We start from the raw sequence: 10,000 nt of genomic DNA on the forward strand, positions 1-10,000 counted from the left end.
AGATTGCTGGGAAGTTTGGACAGAGAGTTGGTTACAGAAAGTGCTGAGGCTAGGCAAGAAGATGCCTTCTTCTTGCAACATACAGGACATACCACTACATGTATCATCTATGGAAGAGGAGTTGGAGAAAACCCTCAGATAAAAGAAAAGGTTGGTGCAATGAAAAAATTCCTTTGAGGCATGTTTCTGTAAAAAACCTGTAATGCAGTCAAACACCTCAAAGTCTGAAAGACTTAGAAGCTGATTGTTGCTTTTAAACAAGTGATGCATATAGATATTTACAAATAACTCGCATAAATTACACTTAAACAACTAATTCTTGACAGTCACTGCAATAAAATAATTATAAAGCACTGTCTGAGTTACAGGCCTGTGTACGTATAGACTAGTAATGCCTAGCGATTAGCGGAAGATGATGCTGCAGTTTCATTTATCCATTGTCTCACCCAATATCTGCTTTCAGTTTAAAATTTGAAATACTGTTAAATGAGATAATTCTAAATACCTCATCACACATAATTTTTTTTGGAAAAGTGTTGGAAGACAAAGAAAGCATCTGGCAATATATTTTCAAGATTTATTCCATGAGTTCCACCACTATATATGTGTACTTTTATCATTATGACAAAATTAATTTGATAGTTAACTGAGTTACTCAATGAATCAAGAACAATGTTACAGATATAATCTCATGCAAGTACCGGTATTACATGTGGTTCCATTTATTTGGTACACCAAAATTGGTGGCTGGTGTCTTTTGTTCTCCGGATTAGGGATGTATTAGATTTGTGCTCTCTTCCTATTTTGTTAGAATATTGTCGAATGATCTTAATTTTGGAAGGGGTGATACTAATCATTATTCTCTTTAATTACTTTTAAGGATGATGAGTCAATCAATGGAGAGGTTCTAAAAACAACATTGGCAAGGATTGTTGCTTCTGGCACACTAATTGAACTAGAGACATTTACCTTGTGGCAGAAAGCAAGGTTTTGTTAAAACTTTCATTCGCTGTAATTGTTTTGCTGGGAGCATACTTAATTATCAGCTTAATCTAAGGGTTTTTTTTCTTCTTTTTGGAAACAAAAAGTTTTTAGTTTTTTCTTAATGTAAATTATCAGCCTAAGTTCTGTGTTTTTTTTTCTTTTTGAAAACAATTCTGTTGGAGAAAAAAAGAACACATTGGTAAAGGTCAACGATGGCAAAATTTTTGCATCAGTTATCCAAGGCATGTTCCATTTTTTTACATTTGACTTCTTTCTGTAAGAACTGACTTGTATTACATGTACATAAAACCCATTTTGTTATACTGAGTCACATTTATCCAAGTATGTTGTATGCTTTAGTTTTTGTAATTGAAGTTATTTTGCAGCCATTCGTTGTTATAATCTGTAATCAAAACACAAACCACTCAATTTATCTTTGTTTAAGGCAAGAACACATTCAGCTGATTGCCATTTTATTATTGCCCGAATAATTAGAATAAAGATAGCTTTGACTTTTGTGATGTATTTGTATGTGTATACAGATTGTATTTATCATGCATATCCATGTGCATTCTTTGCAATCTTATGATTAAAATTACCAGTATTAAATGCTTCATTGTAAACCTGGTCTTTTCTTTACATAATATTTTAAAAATATGAACTTTTCATGGTTTTATGAGAAATCTGACTATAAATGAAGGTACAGTAGATCTAGTGAGGGTGAATGTGTTCTGTCGAAAGAGTAAATATTACTCTGACAAGGGGAGTAAAGTTTAAGAGGGTAAATTTTACTCTTGAAAAGGAGTGGTTTTGTACCTTTTTGTCTCACCCCAGTTTTGGAGTTAATTTAACTCTGTCAAGGGTAAATTGAACTCCATTGAAAGAGTTCAATTCACTCCAATAGAAGGATAAAATTTACTCTTGTATTGGAGTGAATTTTACACCACAGGAGGGGTAAACAATACTGGAGTAAATTTTTACCCCAACAAAAGAGTAAAAGATATAGGAGTACATTTTACTCCAAAAACGGAGTAAGCATTACCGGAGTGAATTTTACTCCAAAAATGTAGTGGTTTTGTACCTTTTTTTTAAACTCCCTTTTTGGAGTTAAATCTACTCCTTGAAAATAACAGTGCATTAACATCATCACCATCGACGTGAGTATTATCATCATCAACGTCATCGTTAACATCATCAGCATCATTTATCATCATCAACATCATCATTAACATCAATATCATCGTCGTAATCATCATCAACAACAACAACATCATCATTATCATCATTAACATCATCACTAACATCACCATCATCGTCGTCATCATCAAAATCCTGTCACAATCACATCAACATCAACTTCATTATCATTGTAATCATCAAAATCCTCAACATCATCATCGTCATTATCACCATCAACACTATCATAAACAACGTCACTGTGATCACAAACATCATTAACATGATCATCATTGTCGTCGTCGTAATCTACATCAGTCTACATAATGGTCATCATCATCATCGATACCACCATCATCGTCGTAATCTGCGTCATAGTCATCGTAATCGTAATCATCATCACCGTCATTATTTTGGTTAGTCAATGAGGGTAAATATGGGGCAAGTAAAAGCGGACTTTTTCCATGCCTAAAGGCTTAAGAAACAATGCCTGCTAATGAGAGTCAGAAAAAAGAACTAACTCTAACCCCCTCATAATAGCATATGGTGAACGTTTCAAGTACATGGCGTATTCCCTTCTTTCACTGACTTAGGAATGCTAATTTGCAAACCAAAGATGAAGTACATGATCTTGTAAGACATCCTGACCAAGTCATTCGCCATTGTGGATTCATATTTTTCCTCAAGTTAGCACCAATTTTTATCTTCTTTTTAGCAAGGCACCTAAACACCCAGCTAAATATACAATATTGCTAAGCTCTCGACAGTATCTTTTAGGAATCAAATGGTAATTTACTACTGTTTCACTGAGAATACAGGATGATCAGCCTGATTGGTTAAAGCCATATTTCATCGTAATATAAAACAAACCAAATAACTGGGTTTTTCCTTAGTAATAAAGAAAAAAAAATGAACTTATTGATTTTAAGGAAAGTGTATAAACACGTAGACATCAGCTGTTAACAAATAATGAGAAAATAATGCTCCCAAGAAAGATTCAAAGGCTTTTTGTGTATTTTTTGCAACTTAAGGCTTTTCAATGACCCACGCCAGTTGGGTTCAAATTTTGATAAATGATTAAAAATTTTGATTAAATAAAATCGCTAGCCTTGGAAAACTCAAGATTAATTCGTTTCAAAGTTTCAAGGTGTTATTACTCTTCGTAAAACGACTTTGTCTACTTGAAAACTCGGTTGGAGATAAACATTCTCAAGTCAATTGCCACTAGCTTTCGTAGATATGTTGTCGGTCAAATCCGGGCTTAGGTTGAATCAGTTTTTACCTTACGTAGGTTAAATTGGTAATCCTCATTTTACCTAGGTTTAATATGCACCCTACCTAGTTTAAATCAGATATCAAATCATCTTATCGGTTTCTGCATTCATACTTTTCATACTCAACAATACAACATAGCAAGGGAACAAAGAACTGCACTATGTGCTTACTGGTACTCGAACTAAAGTCCTGTGTCTTCACCATATTACAATACAACGACGAACATGTTCAATCCAACGCAGTTCTTTTCATTATTTACTTTTGCAGAATAAGTCAATTGACGTCCATGTATAACAACCAAAACTAATCCTAACCTGAATTTTAATTTTCTCTAGGCTTAAATTATAGGCTCCAAAAAATAGTGTCTTCAATTCATCTGAGTGAGTATTCAACCATCGTAGGTAAAATGAGGATCACCAATTCAACCTAGGTAAAAACGGAATGAACCTGAGAACGGATTTTACCAGCAGCTGATACATTTGATGTCAAGTTGTACAGAAGGGTTGGGGACAGTCCGTGCAGTTTATTTTGCCGATGGTTTATTTCAATTTATATGTCCACTTTTCCTCTTCATTTCAGTAATTATAATAGGATTTGAAGCGCCTGTAATACGGTCCTTGAAGACTTATATTTTGAACTGGGACTGAAATGACTCTAAGTGAAATGATTAATATATACGACGCTGAGAGCGCGATTTCTCAATCATTCATTCACCTGTACTATGAACTCGTAACAGACCAGCTCCCATATTCCTTGTTTGCTCAGATCACGTTTACTGTAAAGCAGTGCAGCACAAACGCATGAATTTTTTTCAAGCTTCTTTAGCAACTGCTTAAGTTACTGTCAAGTACTGTGGTTTGTCTCATTTAGAGCTATCGGTTGTGTAAACACAAAGACTCGCTATACAAGGCGTGGTGCCCTAGGCACACGCAGATGCCGTGGACGCATACAGTATAAAGCTCTACGATACTGAATTAGTGCAATAAAAAGCCGCTAATTGCAATGCGTCCGTAATTTGTTATGAGATGTTACCTGTCATTTCTTTTTTTAAAATCTCCCTTTCCTTTTTCTCGCGCTGGAAATATCTTTTAGGGATTTCGTCTCTTTCTTACTGTTTGCAGAGTTCATATAGCTGGACTCGTTAAGAAACTCTGGAAACTACAAAAGCGAGGAAAGTGAGGCAGCGCCATGCTAACTTGACAGTGACCACGCACAATATTTTGTCCTCAGTTCACAACAGAGTTTTCACAGAATAAATTAATCGAAGCTTTATGACTGGCTGTCTTTTAGAAAAAGGCTGTGGTTTATGCATGAATGGTAAGGGCCAAAACAGCGAACAAAAATATGAAACAAAGAAACTCGTCGAGTTTCATAACCATCTTCATACATTAACTAAGCTGTTTGTTGATCGCCATCTTGGATAATCAGTTGTGCTTTAATGTGAATTCGAACAAAAGAAAATCGTGAAGCAACTGACCCTTTTGATGATACGTCTTCGTGTTTAATAACTTCTTTAAAAGATAACGACTGCAGATGAACCCATGTGTAGCACAAAAGTTTCAAGTTTTTATTTTTCTTCCCGGATTGATAAAATGCTAAAAATTTAACAAAGAAACCATGGTTGTAGATGTTAATATGTCCTATTTTTCATTAAAGTTCTTATTTGCCTTCCAAATACAAACATTTTAATTGCTTGGCTACCAAATAAACGCTTTTTCAAATTATGGGTTTTAAAATTGTCTTGAAAAATTTTAGCCTTTAAAAGTAGGGCTTCCTAGACAAGTTTCAGTCTATAGCTTCTTATATCGGCGAGATTAATTGTTAGATGCAAAATTTTGCTCTAATATTGCCCAGGCGTTTTTCAGTAATTAACCAAAAGTTATTTCAGAGACTATCAATTTTTAAAAACTTCATTCAAAAAACAAATATGGTGACTCGCTACTTTAAGTTGGTTGGTTCAGTTTGAACTTTTTACGTAGCGTTATTACGAGAAAATGTTCCTCAGTATGACCTAGCTTCACACTTATTCGGTTTTCGTAGAAAAGTCCAGAGGGTGGCCGGTGGAAAGAAAGAAAAAAAATTGCGAACGTCAACACTAGTAAAGCTCTTAGATGACAAGGCTCTTCACTAGACATCTGGTTAACTGGGTGCAAGAGTTGAATCATTCGCTTTTCTAGTTTCGATTCCAAGGAAGGAAGATAAATATTATGCCTTAACTGACCACTCTCCATGCATCGGCGCTTTCCATGGACAATGAAACTAATATTAAAGATGCAGTAGCTTCAAGTTTGGCTGGTAGTCACACAGTATGGGACTTAAACTAGAGTTGTCCTCAGTGAGCTCAAGAAAAGGGCCCTAAATACTCGGCCACGTTAACTCCACATAATCACCTATAGAGTTTGGAAGAACGTTTACTTTTGGCCTCTGCTTATAGCTCTGTGAGTATGGCTCACTGGCTAGCATATCCACAGGCTGCGAAGTAGCAGGACGGAAAATTAGCTTTATCACACTTCCAACAGGTAAGCCTACAAGGAAGAAGAAGGCTTAAATAGTTAGTTAAAGATATTCAGATATTTATTATGGCTCAATCATTATGGCAAGCTCGTTTTCCTCACTGACCGGTTTTAGACGACGGTGTTATTTTCCGAAATTTCACAAGAAAAGCGTCTTTTCGTTGCGATTTCTTCGAGAAAACTTCAGCGATTACCTTCCTAATGGCCTTAACTCTCCACACACAGACCAAAGGATTGAGGGAAGAATTGAAAAATGCCGCTGTTTCAGACCAGCTGTAAAAATTGTAACTGCCAATGTTGCCGAAGAGGAATTGATGGCTAAGGGTGACAACTAGAACAGGAAGATTAAACAGTACATAAACTGCCACGATGGACGCAACATTTATTGCCAGCTTGATTTGCATTTGTCGCATTGCCGACGTGGACGTGAGGTGCTGTTTTTTAATTTGTCTTTGGTGGCGAATTACTGTTTTCAGGATTGCGATTTGGATGATAACAGTAGTTACGAGGAAAAAGGACCACATTGCCAGATGAATACATCGAAAAACTTTATTCTGCGCCCATTGCAAAAATGTGAACAGTATGTTTATCAACCAAATGAATAAAGCCGTTTTCAAAACTCGCCGAGGACGGACAATTGCAGAGTATCTTAGGTGATATTTTAAGGCTATGAGTCTTTCACAGCTTACAGCACTCAATGTCGTGAATGACACTCCGTAGTAAACGTAAAATCCCGACGAGTAAAGCATTCTCACCGAGCAGGGAACGAAGCCGTGCGCGTTTTCGAGCAGTCTGTAGGCCACATAGCTCGGTTGAACTAGGATGCCAACCTGGAGGTCCGAGATCGCCAGGCAGGCAAGGAGGATATTGCAAGGCGATTGAAGGGATTTCCTTGTCAAAATGATCAATACTATGAGCAGATTCGCCATGATAGCGAAAGGCGACAACACGGCATTTAAAACACCTGTTACGAGATTAGTTTCGGCTCGTTGATGGAATACGTCGAATTTAGCATCAGGTAGATGGAAGCACTGACCGTCTTCACCTGGTCCATGATTCGCTGGCGAAGTTGTGATGCTCAAATTGTGGGAAAGAAAGGTAGTAGAAGACTTCATTCTCCACGGTGTCTCGAAACTTGTGCTTCTCCTACAGTAACTTTGAACATATTGAACCGGAGGCGTATGATCAAGTATTGAAATACCACTTTCGCCTCTTTCTTAAACACTTCAATTACTAATGGAATATGTCCGTAAAAACGTCAATAACGCGTTTGTTGATTGTAGCCTATATGTCATGTAATTTGAAAATGTATTTCAAACAGGACAGACATGATGGAGCAGAACTAACCAAGAATCTGCAGCTGATCGAGCAATCTATGATTTTTTTTTAAACTAAAAAAGGAAATTATGCAAATCACTGTATTTTATCGGTAATGACGTCGGGAGGAATTCAATTTATAATGCGATATGTATAGTTCGGATTTTCTACCACTAAACTAAAGGAGGCTCGTGGAACATTTGGAAACGAAACGTCGAAAGATGACAACGTCGTAATTGTAAAAAAGAAAAGTGTTGAATTCTTAAGCTCCTTGATTCTGAAATTAGGCACTTTAAGATCTACGACGGAGACGGCGATGCAATCTTCCCTTTCGTAAACAAGAGAGACTTACGACAATTTTCACTATTAAAGGGGCACTGCCATGAGCTGCGCATGCTCGAGTTTGTTTGCTCTCGAGCCCACGGAAAATTCTAGCCGCCATCATGGATTCACGCCTGAGTCACGTATATTCGCCAGAGTTTCTCCTTTGTCCACCATGGCCCTCCCCAGTGGACACCATTTTGAATTTGTCGATTCAACTTGAAGAAAGTTCACCTAACATTTTTCAAGTTTTCACAAGACGCTAGCGCATGTGCTTCTCGTGGCAGTTTCCCTTTAAAGTGGCCATAAACTAAAACGTTTTATTTTCCTATTTGAAAGTCCATATTAAAAAATGGACTTTGCCGAAAGAATTTTTCAATTCCAGCGAGAGGCGAATTTTCTACGATTTTTTAATCCTACTTTTATTTGGTACACCCCTTCCGCTGGTCAGGACCTCACGGGCTCGCTGTGACGTAGATTAAGGAATGCTTGTTGGCGTGGGTCTAATCTTTTCTTACTAATCAACGCCAAGGTATCGCTCAGCGATCGTTTTTGGTATTTTTTGGTAAACAAAAAAATCAATCATGCCTATATTTATCATGAAGGAAAGTGCCCCTGAATCTGGAAGTGAATAAACTGGCGATTTAAAAAAAAAGAATTTGAGGCGAGTAGCTGCCGAGTCAGACAGCGCTAGCACTGAAACTCAGAACTACGCGGAACCCTACGTGGAAGAACCATTAGCAGACGAGGAATGGCTACAAAATTACAGAGAAGAACAAGAGGATAAGGAAGGTCTCGCGAGGAAATTAAAGTTAACGCTTATGTCTGTTCCTGTAAGCGAATCTCATCCGCCTTCAACGATCTTTTTGTTTTGCTGTCCATACAATACTCTTTGAAGTAAATCTAGCACAGTGAAAAAGTTTTACCGGGCTCCTTTTTACCAAGACAAAATCTGCAGCCATTTTTCCTTCTTTTTTGAGGTATTGCGTTTTGCGAGTCGAAGGATTCCTACGTATACTTATTCTTTTTTTAGGATCAGCTGTGTTGTTACATCGAGTGGTTACGCATCTTTTAGGCATTTTCAAAGGAATTATTCCTTACTATACTGTTTATATCGCTATTCCTTTTTCACTTGAAGTCACGTGTTCCTTAATCTAGGTCACAGCAATCGCAATTTTTTTTTCGCGAAACGTCTATGAGATATGTGTAGATTCAGATGACTAAGTGAGAAAAATTAGGTTATGGGCACTTTAAGTTTGTCGTTTGCCAATGAGGAAAAAAATATTTAATCTAGGACTAGATTAGCAGTGTATGTCACTTAGAATTAAAAAAAGAATGCGAAAAAACCTTAGAAAAGAAATAGAAAAAAAGTTGAAAAAGTGGATAGAACGATGTCGAACTCGGTTCAATTGCATTAGTGCAATGAACTTAACCTCTGCACTACACCTTTAATTAAACTGGCAAATTTAAAGTATTTAAATGAAGCTTCTCCCAACAATTTACTTAAAGCTAACCGAATAAAAAGGCTTGGTTACTAAGAATAGCATCGACCGTCAAAAATGACATCGCTTGTTTACGAAAGAGAAGTTAGCGACGACGACAAAAACGTCACCTCAACATATATAACTTTTTATTATCGTAAGTCTTCCGCCATTGTTCCATCTCGTTCACGTCTCACAATGTGGGCGAAGTATCCTAAAAATAAATTGGTATGAGCGGGGTAGGAGCAAAAATATAGAATAAAAAGTTCGTCTTTGTATGCTAACGGTGGCGTCAAAAGCTCAAATTTGATGATTTCGTTTCGTTGTTATGTCTTAAGAGAACAGCAAAACTATGAAATGCGTCAGTGCGGCACGTCAACCCAGTATCAAGCTAATTCACCTCAAGGTATGCTAGGCAGAGCCGAGTTGAGAAAGGCCACGGCTTCAGATCAGTTTTGTAGATTGTAGGTATCTATCATGATGTCCATTTGGATGATCTGATGGAAAGTAGTACAACTGGTATGTTAAATCTTAGGGAGGCCACTACAATGAGATAAATGTTTGCGGAAAAGTTACTCTGCTGACGATTGAATGTTTTATAATTACCAAGAGGATGAGCAAGCTCACTAGTATAAAATTGATGAAATCGCGATCTGAAACTCTGTCAAACTTTAGACCAGGCAGAAAAAAGCAACTATGACAGTTCGCTTTCTTGCTGTGCTTTGGTTTTCTTTGGTTTCTGGATTGTTTCTCAGCGTCTTGCCCGTGTACCTTCTTCAATTTCGTAGCTTTTAGTAATTAAAACACCCCCTTGTACATGTTTTCTATGTCGACCCTATTAGCAGTCTGAATTTGCTTAACGGAATATTTCAACATTGTTTAAATAATGTTTCTCTCACAGACAAGAGACTAGAATACGAATTCATTAGCGTT

At 37.0% G+C, this 10,000-nt stretch overlaps 1 protein-coding gene and 1 long non-coding RNA gene across 4 annotated transcripts in view; one reads left to right on the top strand and one right to left on the bottom strand.

Moving 5' to 3' along the window:
• Window positions 1-1,598, top strand: part of LOC138008839 (uncharacterized) — a 5,030-nt gene extending 3,432 nt beyond the window's left edge. For all 3 annotated transcript variants that reach the window (XR_011124279.1, XR_011124281.1, XR_011124280.1), the window contains 2 exons: window positions 1-150; window positions 881-1,598. The exon at window positions 1-150 is cut by the window's left edge and continues 42 nt beyond it. This is a non-coding gene — a long non-coding RNA (uncharacterized lncRNA). The remainder of the gene's footprint in view (window positions 151-880) is intronic.
• A 3,421-nt stretch (window positions 1,599-5,019) lies between these two features.
• On the bottom strand, window positions 5,020-8,716 carry LOC138008840 (melanocyte-stimulating hormone receptor-like). Its single transcript, XM_068856128.1, has one exon. It carries the CDS (start codon window positions 7,061-7,063, stop codon window positions 6,047-6,049), a length of 1,017 nt encoding a protein of 338 aa, XP_068712229.1. The 5' UTR covers window positions 7,064-8,716; the 3' UTR covers window positions 5,020-6,046.
• Between the last annotated feature and the right edge of the window lie 1,284 nt (window positions 8,717-10,000).

The sequence above is a fragment of the Montipora foliosa genome, chromosome 6 (assembly GCF_036669935.1).
Source record: "Montipora foliosa isolate CH-2021 chromosome 6, ASM3666993v2, whole genome shotgun sequence".
NCBI classification, from domain to species: Eukaryota; Metazoa; Cnidaria; class Anthozoa; order Scleractinia; family Acroporidae; genus Montipora; species Montipora foliosa.

Excerpts from the sequence above, each read along its gene's own strand:
- LOC138008840 (XM_068856128.1), bottom strand. The coding sequence starts at position 7,063 with ATGAAGTCTTCTACTACCTTTCTTTCCCACAATTTGAGCATCACAACT.